This window comes from Acanthochromis polyacanthus, chromosome 10 (assembly GCF_021347895.1).
Source record: "Acanthochromis polyacanthus isolate Apoly-LR-REF ecotype Palm Island chromosome 10, KAUST_Apoly_ChrSc, whole genome shotgun sequence".
Lineage (NCBI taxonomy): Eukaryota > Metazoa > Chordata > Actinopteri > Pomacentridae > Acanthochromis > Acanthochromis polyacanthus.
In genome coordinates, this window is record NC_067122.1 from 5,448,757 (window position 1) to 5,467,752 (window position 18,996).

The following is an 18,996-nucleotide window of genomic DNA, read 5'->3' on the forward strand; positions in this document are numbered from 1 at the left end:
CCTGGAAGCCTGTTTAAAAGGTTAAATATCTCCAAAAATATTACTCCCACCGCCAAAACATTTGTTGAGGACACAGAAAAAGTGGAAGCTAAAGAAAGTGCATATTCTCATGTATAATGGCAATATACAGACAACTATGCTCACTAGCTTTTGTGGTCGTAGGAATGAATCCACATCATGTTGACCTGTCAAAATAGAAAAAAAAAAGTTGAACTTTGGCTTACAATACTTGACTGTCATCAAACTCTAATAATGTTGGAAGCCTCAAAAAATTGTAGAATGTCAAGTGTAGACTGTATTTTTAGTAGGAAATATCGATACAGCCAGATATATACACACACCAGTATCCTTTTTATTTTAAAATGTTGCATTTTTTCCATTTTCGAGAGCTGACAATTGTAAGTTTGGCCTCTGCTGGAACCACTTGACCTTTTGTAGCTTCTGGAAACAATGTGGTCTGTGTCCTCACAAATTTTCACAGCTCTGGGGTTTATATTTTTGGAGATGTTGGACTCTAAATACAGCTTTCACCAGGAAAAGCAAAACAGACTGGAGAACTAAATATCTAAAACTGGAATAAACTGACTGGTCATTATGTTGCTCTCCACCTTAGGTTTGTTGTTTCCTCGTATTTTTGTTCTCATTTCTTCCCTCTCAAGGGCCATTTTGCTCCATACCAGGTGGAATCCAACTAATATTCCACCTGACACATTTTCCTCCTTCCTCATAGCCTCGGGGGTTTTGTGAAACATAAACGCTCCTATGTGTTTTTGCTGGTGTGAGAATGGCAGGAGATTAGAGACCATCAGTGCAGCCGTGCTGCCATAGTGATGTCCCGTGCACAGACATCATCAGTGCAGTCGCTGACATGTGAATCACAGTCTAGCCAGGCGGAAAATTGCCAGCGGCCTGTTAATAGGGTGCTGTTTAACTGGGGGATGACTGGAGAGAGGGAGCGTCCATTAGTGTGTGTGTGTGTGCGCACCCATCGGCAGCAGAGCATGGCGCTTTGTGAAGCTGAACCTCTCCACAGAATAGATACGCTGCAGTCTCACAGTACTTGTGTTAGCAAGCGTGTTAGCAACACTCACCTGTACACAAACAGGCACAAGGCAGGATCATTTTGACGCTTCCTAAAGAGAGAGGGGACTTGTTGCGGCAGTGATTGCTAAGAAGACACAGAATAGGAAGTCAACCTGAAACAAATCACAAGAAATTATACATTCACTAAGATTTCCCCATGTGCCGAAATACAGACAAGATAGAGTATGATGGGAGGATCATGTCCTCTATAGCTTTTCAATTGACCTTGTGAAGATGTGCACTCGCTGGCAACTTTATTAGGTACCCTCTGCTGAAGGCCCTTTTGCCTTCAGAACTGCCTTAATTCTTGGTGGCATATTGGTCCATATTGACACAGTTGCTGCAGATTTGTCGGCTGAACATCCATGATGCCAATCTCCCGTTCCACAACCACCACATCCCAAAGGTTCAACTGGATTGAGATCTGGTGACTGTGGAGGCCACTGGAGTACAGTGAAGTCATTGTCATGTTCAAGAAACCAGTTAGACATGACCTGAGTTCTGTGATATGGTGCATTATCCTGCTGGAAGTATCATCAGAAGATGGTCCACTGTGGTCATAAAGGGATGGACATGGTTAGTAAAAATACTCAGGGAGGCTGCGGTGTTTAAATGATGCTTGGTTGGTACTAAGTAATCAAAAAAAAAAAAAAGAAGCTGTAGCTTTTATTTTTTAAGTTTTAAAACTATATATAGGCAACTCTGAGCAGACCTCAGTGTACAAAAATCACCATGCGTGCTACAAAAACTTTGTTCATTAGGGTTTTATTTTTTGGAGGCAAATCAATGAATATATGTACTTTATACAGTATATGAGGAGCACATCTCTACAGTTTCATAATGTAAACAATCTCTGAAGAGAAATGTATTCAGTTTAAAAGGAAGCCATAGTCTTCTGTTTTAAACTATTTACATGAATTAAAATATAATTTATAACATCAGATACTTCCGCTTCTATGAAACTAGATTTTAACAATTCAAAAATACTGAAATGCCTTTGTCTCCACATTCTCAAGACATATGAAATCACACAAAACAAAGAAAAGAAAAGAAAAAAAAACACCATTTAAAGACATCCAAACTAAGTGGCGTATAAATAAAAAAAGAAGAAACACAAAATAAAACCAACATATGTAAAAATATAAAATCTCACTAGCAGTATTTACCTTTTTTTGTTTTTACCAAAAACTAAGTTAAAAAAAAGAAAAAAAATCATTTATGTGAATTTGATAGTCATTAGATGTAAATAGACAATGAAATCAATAGTAATGAAAAACAACAATGAAACAATGTATGCCCTTTATGTCAAAACATTTTCTTCCACCAAATAAACAAAACACCCACTTTGCATTTAGCAGATTTTGATCGTTTACAGTCCCTACTAAGTATCTGACATCACTGTTGCCATCAGGTTTAACACATCGCCCGTTAGTTTCGGTTTTATCGTACAAACTGTAGATGTTGATGTAGAGTGTAGGTATTGCCAGCGCTCCTGTCCTTGTAGGGGGCTCATTTCATGGTGTAGTTAGCTGACAGATACATTGTTTTCCAAACTGAAGAAACGGTGACATAAAAAACAAAGAAGTGTTTTTTTAGTGGGCCATGGCATCGGAAACATGACATCTATAAAACTGAATCTGACGAGGTCGTTGAAAACATCACATTTTTCCACGAGCCGCGCTCTTTATTGTAGAACTTTCATTATTTTTTTGGTCAACTTGCCTATCAAGTTTAATGGTTTTCTTTCCATTTTTCTGAAATGAAGAGTGGAAAGCAAGGTATTGCATTCTGACGAGGGTAATTCCCTTTGGAAGTTCTTTTTTTAAAATATTTTTTTATTTTTTTGGATTCACCGCCTGATGATCTAGGACCTAGACCAAGCGGACGGCGGTATTATTATGCTGAAATGTGTCAACGTGTTCTCAAAACACTGAGGAGAATGATCAACATCAAAGTTTTCTATAAGAAAGTATATAATCATCTAGATATCTACACAAACACACAAATATATATTCATATATATGTATATACCTTTTTATAATATGGCTATTGAAAAAAGTTTTAATTACGTCAGTAATTATTCAATAATAAACCACGTTGGATTGGAAAGGAGTTTAAACGGTAATAATAAAAGCTAGTGGTAGCTTTGTTTTCCCCCCAGTTGATTTTTAAGGCTTGCCATGATGAAAAATGGGGTAGTTTGGATGTCATTCACCTCTAGAACAATGGGGGTACCCTCACCGGCTCAGTGGCAGTCACTGTAGAAATCCCAGCACAAACTGCAGTCTCCAGGTCTCCTCAAACAAGCCTGGATTCTGGATTATAAGCAGAAACAGTGAAAGTTCCTCCTTCACAACCAACATAACAATCAAGAACTGAACTAAAGGCGTCACATTTTGGTCATCAGTGAGAAAAACTAAAAACTGTGCACACTGATTTGACAAATTCCACATCCCCTTTACCCCTTTTTACTTTTTGGGGAAGACGCAGGAGGGAGATTTCTACAGTGTCCACCTCAACTGTATCAACCAGTCTGAAGAGATTTACCGGGGTCAAACCAGCGACAACTGTCTTTTTTTTCTTCCTTCCTTTCCTCCATCCCACATTCCTTTACCAGAGTCATACGTGTATAGTCATTGGCTGTTACTGTAACACAAGTGTCCAAAGCAAGTTCCATTTGAGCGAGCCTGTGCACCATCAAAATGTGGTAATAACTTAGTTACAATAGCTTTCAACGAGGAGGAAAATATTGTGAAGATATTTCACTACTTGGGACATTATTTGTGCAAGATTATATTAGTACAACTTGTTTTGTATACGTGTTTACGACGCCACTGACCACATTCTTTCCTGATTTTTTTAAAATCATTTTTTGTTTCATTTAACAGCAGTCTACATATAGTACAGTAGCCTATTGAATCCGCAGCTCAAAGATTGCCCGTGTTATAGCTCAACAACCGACCACACGCTGTACATTATTACCTCAGTTTTTCTGAAAGGCTGTCTTAATGATAAGATTATTATGTATTGCATCTCAGATTGCTTTTTAAGAAAACAGGAGAGAACAAAAGAAAAAAAATCAAGATTAGTTATTTAAAAAACGGCAAAGAAATAGAACCTTCTAGTGTGATAGTCTAAAGGGATATTTTTTTGTCTTTCTTTTATAGCAGTTTTGGACTTTGTGTAATTATTTCCCTTCATTTCCTCCCTGTACTGAACAAACATTAACTCACTGGAACAAAACCAACCTGACCATCTCCTGTCTGATTAACTGTGACCCGCCACCTTTTTAAAAAAAAAATAAACACACAATACATTTTATGTTTACAATGAGGCATAGTGCTATATACACATTATATATTCATATATTATATTTTCTTTTTTAATATGTAAACCAGCACATTCTCTCACTTTTTAGTAGTATACATACTAAGCACAAATACTCATTCAGTTGTTCGTAATTAGTTTAAATTAATATATATATTTTTTCCTTTTAATAGTCGACACCTTGTTTCTCAATCAGTATGTATAGCACTAAATTGTTTTTGTTAGTTTTGGACATCGGTAAGCCTGCAGAAGGAGCCTCCTTCTAGGCCACTTCACTTGCTGTTATTTTAGTTTTAAACACTGAATAAGGCGCCTTTGTACTTAGTGTGCGTTCCTAATAAAGTCAAAGGAGAATCAAGTGATGTAAACATTCAATTTTTTGTGTGTTACCAAGGAGTTGATTAGATAGAGAACGGACAAGGAAAAGGGAGGGGAAAGAGGGAATATCTGACAAAAAGTGGGCAACCTTAGTATCAGGGTTTAGGGAAGACCCGGAAACAAGGCGTTGAACCCACAGAAAGACAGAAGAGAGTTTAAGATAGAGATAGAGAAAGAGAAAGAGTCGGACTGCGTTAAGGAGAGGAAGAGCAGGGAAATCAGCAGGATTGGTGCGCCCCGAAAGAAAATGTGACAACAAGTGCAGGGGTGAGTGAAGATTGGGAATCTCCTCCCCCCCGCGAATCGCACTCGAGGACCAGCCAACCACCAAACCGCCGTTCAACCCCTCGCTGTCGGTGTCCAACTCCAACACGAGACAAAGACAAAACATTCAGGTACACAAGGACACACGGTTGAGACTCCAAGTAACGGACACGCTAGAAACCGTTATGAGGCAAACGAAGGAAAGACAAAGCCCCATAATACCCATAACTGCTGAGAAAACCCTCACACAGAGAACATTTCCAACAAAAAACAAAACTAAACAGAGTGAAAGACTTATAAAAGAGGAGGGGGAGAGCATCCAGTAGAACTAAAAAAGACAGGGAGAGCAGGGACGGATGGATGTGAGGTAGAGATGCTCATCTGATACAGTACCTCCCAGACGAGAAGTCTAATTCCCGACTGACTGCTCTGTTCGTTACGTTTCGGCCGATCCCTTGCTTGTTCCCTGGCTTGTATTATTGGTGGCAGTTTGGTGCCACCAGATTGGCAGGCTTGGAGGCTCTCTCCCTTTTCACGGCTTGCTGCTACTGGCTGCATCAGGAATGTAAATTTGGTGCCACCCAGACTGCACTTTAAGCCAGAACCACTCTCATGCAGTCACCCAGATGACTAAGCAAGTCTACCTTTAAAGCACCAGAAGGCTCCACAATCTTTGGGCAAGCAGGAATGGGGAAAACCTGATGATTACATTCAGATTCTTGAATACATTCCATTTGAACCAACGGATTCTTCTATTTCTAGCTATGGCCATGAGTGGATTATAGCGAAGAGAACTGGTTATGTTGTTTGCCGTACTTTGCTTAACCTTATGTCGGGCACTAATGTTGCGAAGACAAATGATTCCTAGACAATCGAAATGGTTGAATTCATTTACAGATGAACTTAGTGTGAAAGATACTAGAACCGGAATGGTCTGGACAAAGTGCAAAAGTGATGAATTCATATCGAGTATGATATAAAAGCGCCAGTGGCTACCATCTTTATTTCCCCATTTTGCCCTGCTTGCTGCAGTCCAAATGTAAACAGTAACTGTTGCATTGGCTGTGGCATTCGGGGGGTGAAGGGGTCTTTAGGCTGCAGCCGTTGTTGGACACATGTTCAGTGGGACCTTATCAAAGATACAAGAAGACTCTCTAGACAAGGGAAAAATGTTCTTAACCCTTTGATGCGCAGCATGGGTCAGGAGATAACCATTTTCCATCGGATTTGGGTCACTTGTGACCCAATGCATCAAAGGGCTAACACTTGTCAGCGGTTGTGATTGTGGATGTCCATAAATAAATTTGCCACTGTTGAACTTCTGAGTATGCCAGGGTAAGTAAAACTTGGCCATTACTTAACCAAGAACTAGTTAATTGTATCCAACCATTAACTTAAGTACCTTTCCATGCATGGTCAGCTTCACCATAAGCCTGAATTTATCCTAGCCCAATCCTGACCGTAAAACTTTTTTAAAATCAACATTTATTTGTATTTTTAAAACAAACATGAATCCTTAAAAATGCCTTAACTCCAGGCAGTAAATATTTACAACCCTTTTTTTAAAAAACTTTGTTGCACTTATAGCTTCTTTTTGACCCAGTTCAGGCATGTAACATGAAGTTGGATGTCAACAGTACAGGATCTATGAAACTCAACTAAAGCTAATTTACACGTGCAACATTCGAGGTAAGTACTTTTCCAGTAACTTTTTACTGCCTTTTAACAGGATGTAAACAATGCCGAAAATGATTTCATTTTCCCCAAATCTTAGATGAGGTCTTAATGTATGAAGCACCTGTCAAACACAACCTGCAGCAGCCAGCAGCAGAAGCCAAAATAGTCAGCATGGCAGAGTTGGAGATAAAAGAGGGGAAGTGGAGGACAGCAGAGACATTTACCTCCTTACAGTGCATAGATCAAATCAAGGAAGCACTACAATTACAAAAAAGAAAAAAACATGATTTTTTTCTTCATTTTAGATTTGTAAACTTTATCAGTCATCAAATGATTACGTTAAATGGTTTTTGTTATATTCTTTGTCCATAACACACACACAATAGATTTTAAAATTTATAACATCCACAATTTTTCGCTAAAACAAAGCAGGGTTCTTTTTTTTTCAGGTTATACAACCACACAAGTGAACACAGCTTGCAGGTTCACCACTCGTGACTGGAAAGAGGGAGATTTTTCTTTTTTTTATACAAAACAGAACAAAGAACACGCACACGCAGGAACACACACCACGACGACCAACGCAACGCAGGGATAGCAAGGATTTGCTACAGGTCTCTCATGCCCGCTCGTCCAAGGCAGGGCGATGAAGTCACCAACACAGACGGGAAGCAGCTTTGTTGTTACTGTTGTTCAGTGGAGAACTGTATCAATATTGTTTGTAATTGTTGTACCATTGCTGTTTAAAGTCCTGTTTCCTCCATTGTCTCTTAACCCCTCCGGACTCCCAGTGGCTTCCTCGTTTTTAAGCAGTATCCTCCGGTGAAAGAAAATTAAAAAACAAGGTCCTTATTGTTACTTTATTCCAATGGTAAAAATGTAAACATTTTGCGAGGTTGCCTTGCGTGGAGGTACTGAGAGGCCTGTCTCAGGGCAGAGCCGTGTTGTTGGAGGGGTGTTGCTGCAGTTTACTAAGGCTGGCCAGTCAGTGGCGCTGTACTGTCAGCGGTGCAGGGACTTCTGGGCCTCTTTCAGTAGAGTGTCAAAGTCCAGTGCATCGTACTTGCTCTTCACAGGGCCCGGACCTGCCTCATCTAAAGCACAGAAACACAAGGGAGGTATTAAGGGCAGGAAACGCATGCTCAGTTTAAAGTCAAATTTGTCCTTGTACAATCAAAAAGTTGTGGGACTGCTGTTACATGTGTTATTGTGCATTTGCTGTTTCACCATGGACCTTAAACTGGAGCAGGGAATTCTGTGTCAAGTCCTGCAAACCTGAACATGAACAGCTCTGGACATTCACAGTGGTGCTACTGTATTACTTCCTGTAGTCTGCAGGAATCTGCTGGGAAGACTGTTAGGTACATGGTTGTACCTACACCAATCAGTCACAACATTAAACCACCTGCCAAACACTGCACAGGTCCCCCTTATGTTGACAAAAATGCTCCGAACCATTGACCCAAGAAGACCTCTCCTATGGGGTCTGGCACCAGCACGTTGGCGGTGGATTCTTTGAATATTGTAGGAGTGCAGTGTGGCGTCTGTGAATCAAACTTGTTCCACTGCATCCTGTTGATGCTTGATCAGAATGGGGTCTAAGAAGTTTGGAGGTCAAATCAGCATCTTGGCTGACTGTCATGATCCTCAGAATGTTTTTGATTGTTTGATGTTTTTGCAATGTGGTGGGGTGCATTTTCCTGTGGGGATTTTCCGCCAGTGACATTTGGGGTTTCCGTTTGCATGAGAGAGTGTGCTTGTTATAGAACAATGTTATTTGGGTATCTATGTCTCATCAACATGGATGCCAAAATTCAAGGTTTTCCAGTTGAATGGCATATCGTACCAATATAATCAATGTTATTCACTGATCAGTGTATATATTCACTGTTGCCCTTGTAGGGTAGTGGCATGTTTGGACACAAATTTTGGGCTGCACACTCTCTGGCCTTGGGGGGCATAACAAAAATTGATGTCATGTGGACCCTCAGAAGAAACAGCCATTTTTATAGTGGAAATATTCTCCAAATCCAGAGAGCATGCTTCACGTCAGAAGCATACCAAGAGCATGCTTGTCATTTTCTTTGACATTCACAGAGATGTGCAGTGGGAATTTTTCCCTCGGGCTCTGGCAGTCAACGCAGAGCCTATTCTAACATTCAGCACAAACCACCTGAACTGTGTTGCCCGCTTAGGTGCTCCAGTTGCACTGTGTGCCTGGCCACAACTTCACAATAACACAACTGTCACTCTTTTGTTGCTAAATTGCTAGATTTGGTCCCTGCAACATCTTCCGCTTTCCCAAAATGAAATTAAAGTATTGGATCAGACGCCAAACTGGGGTACATTTTAAAATGTTAATTATCACCATTCCTAAACTGCAAACCATCTGACAAATTTGTCATAAATTAAACTAGCTACTATTAATCACTAGCATTCAGCATTTCACCAAGCTTCCAACACTTGTAGTAAAGTTGCAACATTGCCAGAATAATTCTGCTGTGCTGCCCTCTCGTGTGACTGGAAACTCAAGACAGCTTTTCATTGACTATGTTGTTTTGCATCTCTGCTGGTGCAGCATTTTCCTAGCCTAGCCGCACTAGACAACCCACGGCAACGAATTTAATTCTCTGCCAGGGTCGGTCTAGTTACCCTCGGTAAGCCTCGAGGTTGGATGCTCCTAAAACTGGCTGACGAATCACCATGAAGTGTAGAGTCAGAAGGCGGGCGTAACTAAGTGACGACAGAGGCGCGACGATTCTGACAGAAACAACCGGAAACAACCATAGAAACAAGGATAGACAAGAAGATGGCTGCGCACAATAAACAGTTATCTTTCGACTCGGCTTTGGCCACAGCCCTTAAAGATTTGAAGCTAAAATTGACCCATTGACTGTATAAATAAGGCTTCACCGAACTCCCACATCCTCTGATTTCCGGCGCTCTAGGAACTACGTCAGCCTATTTGTTGCGCTGATTGGTTGTATACCTACCCAGTTGCTGCAGAGTGATTTGAAAGAGAACCTTTTAGCCCGCCTCCCTCCCTGTCGAGAGTTCCGAGACCCTTGCGTCTTCAGATCTGGGTCTAGCGCGGCTAGGCTAGCATTTTCCCACAATGTCTATTGATATTGCTCCTGTTTTGGTTTACTGCAAGATGCAAAACCTGGCTTGAAGAAAACTGACACCAGGAAAAAAAGTTTCATTACCTAAGTCTATGTAGCGTTTCCTCGTCATCCTCCGTACCCCTGCAGGTCCATTCTGAAAAACAGTCTCCCGTTCTCTCCAGTGTCTCTGACCCCCGACTGACGAATCTTTATCACCCCACAGCGCTCCCTGAAACCACAGGTGGAGACACAGACATGCGACTATTAGCACATGAGGAGTAAAAAATGTTCCATTACGCGTCAGTTTCAAAAGTGGAATAGACAAAAATAAGACATTTGCATTAACATCACAATCCACATCACATTCTAAAATCTGGGGTTGGTCTGCTCCAGAAGGAGTTCTCCTTTGATAATTTAAACTTTTCACAGTCACGTTTCATTAGTTCCCATGGGGAAATTTATCTTTTGTAACTGACCCATTCTGACTGTTTAGGAAGAGTGTCCAACGACAAGTCAATGCCGAGGGACCAACTGCAGGTCTGAGGTCAGTGCTGTCGTCATGATTCAAGTGGAGAAAGTCTAAGTTGTTTTTCATTTCTAGGGTGTAAGGGACCAGAACTCCTGAAGGCATCTAAAAACATTATAACTTTACGGATAAAGTTTGAACTGGGAGCTGCTGTCTGTGTCAGGTGTCTCACTGGTTTGCACTTAGTGGGTATCTATAATTCAGTATCAACTTTGCAGAGCTCAAAGCAAGGAAATATTTCTGCATCTGAGCTGTGATCAAAGCATGTAGAAAAAAGGAAGGAGGTATAAGACGGAGACAACCAAACAGATGAGTGACACAACCCCTTTGACGAATCCTCTCTGTTCTTGCTCATTTCCTTTTGCTGTACTTAATCCATGTTTATAAAATGTCTTCCACAAACACTACAATTGCTCCACATGTTTAAAAGAGCTGCATGGTTTGCTGCATCATCACAAAAGTTACTAGAATCTAGATCAGGACACTCACTCATTGCAGATGATGACTTTGCAGTCCTCTGCTTTGCCGAAAACCTGGAAGCGTTTCCTCAGCATGTTCTGGGTCACGCTGCTGGGCAGGTTGTGGATGTAAAACACCTGGCAGTTTTCCTGGCAACAGCGAAACCATGGCAACAGTCAGGACAAAGGACAATGCAGAATAGTGACAGATGTGGGAACCAAAGCAACCTAAACCGTTTGCTAAAGGTATGCAAACCTCACTAGTGAGCTCATGGCTAGTGACATGTAGTTTGCTTTTTAAACTTTCTTAAGCAGATAAGTTTCTTTAATTCAATAGCATTGCAGTATGCAGAGGACCGCAGAGCACAAATGTTCTGTACCTCATCGGACTTGGCTTTGTTCCTCTGCTTGTCGTCAGGACAGATCTCCGAGTTCTCACTAAAGGAGGACAAGGTAGAAAAGGGGAGAGAGAGAGAGGATGGCAAGTGAGATAAGGACGGACACAAGGTGAAACTGAAATGTCAGACATGAAGAAACAGGGGAACTGTGGCAAAAAAAAAAAATCTCTTTCTTCTCCCAGCTGCAGTGAGGCGTCTCTTTATTATTCTCATGTACAGAAATAAAATGGACAGTCAAGTGAAACTGTGCTGCCTTAGTATTCAGTTTCATTCAGCGAAGGTTTCTTAAAAGATAGAAGACAGGTAGGGACAGCCAGTGTGACACATGCTCAAGTGTTCAAAAAGTTTCCAGGATACAGACTCTACCTTTAACTACTGAATACTGAGATTTCTGATTTGTTCTGTCTCTCCCAGAACATCTGCAAGTAATTTTGTCTAAACCAACCTTCCAGTGGTGGCTCTCCTTTACTTTTTGTTTCTCTTTGCCATCCCTGTCTCTTTCTGCAATACACTCACCCCAGCCCGGTAAGGCAGATGACTGTCCTCCCTAAGCCTGATTCTGTAAGTTTCTTCCTGGTTTATTCAACCGAGAGCTTGCACAAAGGGAACTTTTGGGTTTTTGTCTTTAACATTATATTGCCTGGAGATGACTTGTTTTGAACTTGTGCTACATTAAAAATGGATTTAAAATAGCAAATTTCAAGTAAAATTGTTAAGCTGTAACTACATTTTACTTTAAATTTAAAATCATTACCCAGACTTTGATTGTTTTCAGTTTATTTCTGCCTGCAGATTTAAAATTTACGTGAAAGTCATGGTTAATCCTAACCCTAGCTTTGGCTCTAGGGTTGGCTGATATGATATGGGTCAAGTGACCATTGTTTAATTAATTAAATTTAAAATGTTTTGCAAAAGGAAAATTAGATTAAAAGTTACAAATGTATCAGACAAATTTAAATATTAAGATTAAGAACCTAGGTTATATTAGTGAGAAACTCAACTAATCCAACAATTCCCTTTTAGCAGACCAGACCTCTATCAATTCCACAATTCTACAGTTCCATTTAGCAGACGCTTTTATCCAAAGCAACGTACATCTGAGAGTAGATACAACATGAGGTAGGTAGGTGGAGGCAGCACTAAGGACTTTGCCGAAGAGTCCTCACTGGACAACTCGGCCCTGACCGGGATTTGAACCGCCAATGTCCAATGTCACTGAGCAGTCCAGCTGACTAGAGCAGCGGAACCAGACTCATGGAGAGCAGACCTCTGCCTCAACAGATCATATGTTGTATCCCAATATGTAAAATGCAAGGATGAGAATTTTCTATTTTCTCTCTTAATGTTTCAGTCCCTTTACCCTGTTCGCACTCGTTGTCTTACCTGGAGTCTGTCTTGCTGGATGGGGAGTCTGGACACAGGTGGAGGGTGGGCGAGGGTGAGCGTGATGCTGACGAACGCTCCGCCTCTTCTTCAGAAGCTGGTGGTGTGGCAGCTGGTGACTGGCAGTCCGATGGCGGTGAGAAGGAGATCACCACGGTCGTCTCCTGGTCCTGTGGCTCAGAGATTTCTGACGTCACCAGCCTCTCCTCGTCCTCCTTTTCATTTTCATCCAACACCTGATCATCAGCTGCTTTGGGTGCTGGGCCGCCGGCTCCATCGCTCCCTCCTTGTGCCTGCAACATGGCGTCCAGAATGGCAGCACTGCGTTTGCGGCTCTCCCCGAGGCTCAGCACACAGTAATCGTGGTCGCCAAAGTGGCGGTGGGTGTCGCTGTCGCCGGCCTGGCCCATGCGTCGCAGTTGGGCATACAGCTCTGTCTGCTCTGGCAGCTTCCGCTGGTGGTGAGCGCGGCTCAGCCAGGATGAGCCCTTCGTGGCAACGTTGGTGTTCGAAGCCGGGTGGACAGACTCGCTGTTGCCTCCTCCACCATCGCCGCTGCTGCTGCCACTCACTCCGCCGCCACTCTTACCTCCCTCTGCGGGCTTAAAGAGCTCATCTTCCACAGGTTTGTGAGGTGGGGTGGTGGGAGGGGTGAGACCTGAGTGAGGAGGGAAGAGATATGCAGATGAGACCCCAAGTATCAAAACATGCTCTTTCTGCAGTGTGTTTCGTTAGCACTAGACAGAGCGGCGCTGCTCCCCCATGCTCCAAGTCTTTGTGTTAAGCTAATGGACTGTGAGCTGCAGTATTTACATTTACTCACATTAGTCACATTCATCATCTGATCCAATTCTCTGCATGATTATGCCTATTTCCCAAAATGTCAAAATATTCTCTCTGTGAATAACTCTCTGAACGCTAAAACCCGCCAGTGGGTTATAAAATCCTGTTTTCTTTTTTTAAAAAATATCAGAATTGGACCATTTATCAGAGCCAGAAATTGCACAGACACCGACAAGAGAGACTGATAGGAAAATAAAATAAATGCAGCATGACCTAAAAAAAATGGAGGAAAGCAGTCAAGTTGCTGAAAGATATTTTCATCATGGTGAAGCATCTTTCTAGAATAGCATTGTAGCATGAAAAACACCTCGTTTGTACACATAAACAGTAACATATGGAGTCATCTTTTTTTCCAATATTGCCAAAACCTGTGGCACTTTGAAAAATGCATATATGTCGATTTCAGTTTTTGGGGGGGATTTTTTGTAAAATAATCAAAGAAACTAAACTTGATTGTTTTTCTTTTATAGTATTGTAATTGTGCCCTACTACACAGAAGACATTTCTTGAGTTCTCTCTGCTTCTGTCCACTGTTGTGCTGTTTCCATAGTAATGCAGAACTTTGTACTACAGTAAAAAATGACCCCACAATGCGTAGAAATGTGAAAAAAACGCTCAAACTGCCTTTCAGCATTTGCATCCTTCAGTCTTTCTGTAATAACCTTGATGCTGCACCTGTTGCCTCCAGGGAGAACCGGACTAACCATTTCTGACTGTATCTTTACTGTAAGCAGCTGACATCAACATGTATCGAAACCAACAAACAATCGAGTGTTTACCTGCCGTTCCACACAGATCCACACTGAGCGTCTGCTCAAAAGGCTTGGTGCTGTACTGGGACTCTCTGGTGATGAAGAACAGATGAAAGGAGAGAGAGAGAAATTAAACATTGCTGTGTCATGTTGGAATATGTTGCAGGTTTCAAACTCTCAACACGAATCCAACACCAGCCATAAAAGGCTCTCAGCTGAAGCTCTCTCTTTTTTTTTATTCCCTATAATAAAAAAACAGCCCACTTTCAGCTGATGTCTGCTGAATTTGAATTACGTTTCTCCCTGTAAATGCTACTGGCATTTCTCAGTGCTCCTCATTTCTTATCACAACAACCATATGTACTCCCCTGTCCCATCCCCTATTCTTCCTCTACTATTTCTGGCTGTCGGTCTCTGTTTCTCCGGTTGCCATGAAAGGCAGGAGCGGTGCCGAGTGGATTGGCTTCAGGCAGGATATTACTTACCCTCCACAGCTAACAGGAGAATAAAATTTAAAAAAACACAATACATTTTTTTCTTTTTTCTTTTTTTTGGTGAGCTCTTCAGAAGACTGATTCATTTAGCAGATGGACGGATGCCAGGGGTTTGTACAGGAAGACCATTCAGTTTTGGGACTCGGTGGAGCTGGAGAAGTTCCAGGGTTTGAGGCTGGATGGGCGGGGAGGTTAATTTGGAAAAATAAGAGCAGTGTGGGCACTCTGGCACAGATTAGGATCTCAGTAAGCCAGCCAGGGTGCCGATTCATTAGAGATCTTGAATTGCTGAATTTGGGCCTGGCGCATGTTTTCAGAGCAGAAGAGTATACAAATATATGAGGCTAAACGTGATGGGCCTGCAAATTATTATCACTGAAGTGCATTAAAAATCAACCCTGACTTGTTTTTTTCTCTCTACCTCACAACTATCTAAGACCAAGCGTGGTTTGAGGTTTTAAACTGAGGAGCGCCTTCAACATTTGCTATGCAGAATGTGAATAAGTACAATAGCATTGTGCTATTATTAAAATAACACTCAGGGGTTTCAACTTTAAGTGTTCACCACCCTGCTAGCAACAAATTCCAAACGCTTGTCATGAGCATTTCTGAACTGTGCCAGAATATGAAGTATTAGATTATATAATTGAGACAATAAAACAAATAGGATCAAATCAATTAGCACTGATTTTTTTTTTTTTACAATTTACAGCAAAGGTGATTACTGCAGTAATTTGCATGTTTACAGGCGTTGGATTAGTACGGCTGAAACAATCCTCTGCTCCTTAATGAAATCTGCCTTCTCGTTCTGCACTCATAAATAAACAATTGCCATGATGTCAAATGCATTTCCTCAGCAATGTGGAACAGTAGGTCCTGTTGATTCACTTGTGAATTTATATCAGACTCTAAGTAGGGAAATTCTACCTGCAGGAGTCCAGTCACGCTCTGCTGTGAGGCACAGACAAACACTGGAGCTATATGGTAACCCGACATGTTCCACATTAGAATAACAAACAGCTGGAGAATATCTAGAGGGTAACAAGATTACGTTTTGAGTTAATAAACAAACAGATGCTAGTTGGTATCGACACCTGCCTGGCATGGGTTGTGAAGGGCAGTGCACATTAAGTCCAAGGTCTGACAGTAGCAGTTACAGTTACAACATGTTTGCCATTGCAGGATTTCCAAGGAGGCGTCTACCCTGCACCTCCCTGCTCGGCAGAACCCACTGCAGGCTTTTTGTTGTTCTAGGGTTGTGTTGTTTCCATAGAGGTGCAGGACTTTATATTGGAGCTGAAGTGAGTAAAAATGTGAAACAGCTAGAGGTTCACAAGGTTAAACTTTAGGAGCTTCCGAACTAAGCTCAGGAAACTTCTGATGCATTTTTTTTCAATTTTTAAAATAAATGATTTGAAAAAGCCTACACTGCTGTCTTTTCTATTTTACACAATAGCTTGTTCTGGACTAGTAGATACTGCTGTGACAGTTTAGCTGTTTGAGTGCTCCGTGTGGCGTCCTGAACACCTGAAATTCACAGAAGGTTGCTTCCTCGATGCTAAACATTAAACTGCTAGGACATGAAACATTAAGGAGCGCTTTTACCAAGCTACAACTGCATGATGGAGTAGAGAACGGGATACTCACCCTGTGGACTTTGGGTTGAGAGGCAGACAGAGGCAGGCCCGCTTTTCTGCAATTAGGACAAAAAAAAATCAGGTTTTATATTATACAGATGCTCATAACATATATGTATTAAAGCATGTGCCTGTTAATATTAGCATCTTGGGCTACAATCACACTGCAGCTGATCATGTCACATGTGAGTTAGATTGTAATAACTGTGACCAGCAGTCACTCAAATTTGTTGCAATGCCTTGATTCATGACGAGAAATCAATGCAATGTGCTACAACCATTGTGGCACATTATGTCAGATGTGGATTACAAGTAACTCAGATAGAATCCTACAAAAACTGAGAATGAAAGCCAGTAGAGTGAAGTAGTTTGTGTTTCTGGTTCGTCTAACCGTGGCAGCAGGGTTTGGTCGGCTCAGTTGTAGCGGTGCTGCCGTTACTAGACACTAGTTGTTCTGGCTGCATCTCCGTCGTGGTTCCACCTCCTGCTTGGGTGGGCAGGAGTTTGACTCCCGCCCGTCCCTCGTCCCTCTCCTCCCTGTCCTCCCCTTCCCTCGCCCGTGCAGGCCGCAGCCTCTTGGCGAAGCGGCTGGGGAAAGACGCCAGCCGTCTGGAACGCCGGACTGAAAAAGAGCCGCTGTTTTCTGCAGCCTCCTCCAGGCTTTGCGGTGGCTCGGAGGAGAGGTTTCTCCTCTCGGGGGAGGAAGAGTCTTTACGAAGCTCTGTTTTGGGGTTGGTGGAGCTGTAAGGTTGGATCGGGGCTGATTTAGCGGGGGAGGAAGGGGCAAGTGCTGTTCCTCTGTTGGGGCTGTGTGAGTGGGAGTAGGGTGGGCTGTGCAGTCTGTAAGGCTTGCTCACATCAAAAGAGCTGCTCTGCTGCAGGAGCTCACGGAGAAGGGAGTTGGCCTTCATCTCCCGTCGCCTAGCAAAGGGGAGCCTCCTGGGGGCGCTGCTGCCTGTCCCAGCCAAACCCCCACTAGTCCCAGGAGTGGCCACCAGCACCACTCTGCTGTGAGAGCCCGCGGAGGCCGGGCGGGGGGCCTCAGGTCTGGCCCGAGGCCTCGAGAGGTCACGGTCCTTGCGCTCCCAGCCCTGCTGCTTGCGCGTGGGCAGGCAGTAGGTGTGCATGTACGTGATCAGCTCCACCACCGAGTGCAGTTCTTTCTCCGAGCTGAACTGAGGCTTCGCTGGCTCAGCGGGGACAGCAGCCGCAGCCGCCGCACCCTCCACCTCGCTGCTGGAAGAAGACTCCTCCTCCTCTTCTTCCTCCTCCGCCTCCTCGTCCTCCTCCGACTCACTGTCCTCGTCCTCCTCTTCCTCTTCGTCCTCCTCTGTGTCGGGGGCCGGGGTGTCCTCGGTGTCCTGGGCAGTGGTGAGGTGGCGGTGCAGCTCGGTGCACAGACGGCCCGCCGGACGCACCGCTCGGGGCTTCCGCTCCTGAGGGAGGTCGCTCTGAGGGCAGAGACAAGCAAACATGAATGCCTGCTGCACATTTAAGCCACCATACTCCTCACTCTATACCTGGCAGACACATACAAACTGCCACCTCCAGTGTTTCACACATCAACAGAAGTAACAGAAGTTTTATTACTGGATGGAGAAACATTTTCATCTGATGCTACCACAATTTGGGGAAGTCATGTAACCGACTGACAGTAGTTATGTACGTGAGGATCATTGTTTTACAATTAAAAATTCAAACAAAAACACAAATTTCAACTGGTTTATGTTTATATTGATACAGATTTGTTTTTTGGGGTTTTTTTCTTGCTGCAAGAGTCACGTTTTGCCAGCTCAACTTATTTTTGTGCCACAGTTTCATGAGACAGAAACTTTATCCTTACAATCACTAATGCCCTGCTAAAGAAAACATGACAAAACTAATAAAACACATCTGTAGACATTGTGAGAAGACTTTTACCAATAAAAGAGACACAGTTTGATATTTAAATAGCTGGGGTGGAACAAATGTCGCTTCCAGAGTAAATAGAGCTGTCAAATCAACTCCAACTGACTGGCTGAGTCAGAAACCTATCAACATCAGGCATCAGAGTCCTGCGAGATAACGTCTGGAATTTTGCAAAGGTGCAAGTTATATCTGTCTTGAAACTGTAGTAAAATCAGATTTGATAGATGGACGAGATAAATGTAACTCACAATGTCCTGTCAATGCTGATTAAAAAAAGGTTTCTGACTAGATAAACTCAAGTTTTTAGGCCTGGAAAACAAATCTTTGCTGGCCAGAGATGGTGTAAGGTAGTTGTAATGATTTAACCTTCGTGTAGACAGCTGAGGGGAAGCTAAACCTGTAGCTCCCACTTCAGTATGTAGTTGCACTTCAGAGATTGCTATTGTTTTCCGTAGTGAGAGGAAATTTGGGAAAAGGCAAAGCAGAAAGGAGAAAACAGCAGCCTGAAATGAGCGTCCAGTGGCAGACTTATACCTGCAGCTTACGTCCACTGAGGCAGACTACAAGAGGACGGATTAATTTGAATCCCTAAAGAAAAACTGATTTGCAGAGGACACTTGTCATAGCAGTTAACTGTACAAAAGGCTCTTTTGTTATGCTAAGAAAACGCTTCCGCTAGCAGAAAAAGAATGGAACAATAGGGACAACATGCACACCAGCTGCTAGTCGTGTCTGAGTCCCACAAAAGCTGCTTTACAAAAGTA

General features: G+C 42.6%; 1 protein-coding gene across 1 annotated transcript in view; it reads right to left on the reverse strand.

The window, feature by feature from the left end:
* Nucleotides 1-1,831: 1,831 nt before the first annotated feature.
* Nucleotides 1,832-18,996, reverse strand: part of ppargc1b (peroxisome proliferator-activated receptor gamma, coactivator 1 beta) — a 115,883-nt gene continuing 98,718 nt past the window's right edge. The window contains 9 exon segments of the mRNA XM_022213998.2: nucleotides 1,832-7,823; nucleotides 9,936-10,025; nucleotides 10,028-10,062; nucleotides 10,849-10,967; nucleotides 11,198-11,255; nucleotides 12,599-13,256; nucleotides 14,221-14,285; nucleotides 16,335-16,380; nucleotides 16,716-17,775. Of these exon segments, the coding sequence (XP_022069690.2) occupies nucleotides 7,732-7,823; nucleotides 9,936-10,025; nucleotides 10,028-10,062; nucleotides 10,849-10,967; nucleotides 11,198-11,255; nucleotides 12,599-13,256; nucleotides 14,221-14,285; nucleotides 16,335-16,380; nucleotides 16,716-17,775 (2,223 nt within the window). The 3' untranslated portion in view covers nucleotides 1,832-7,731.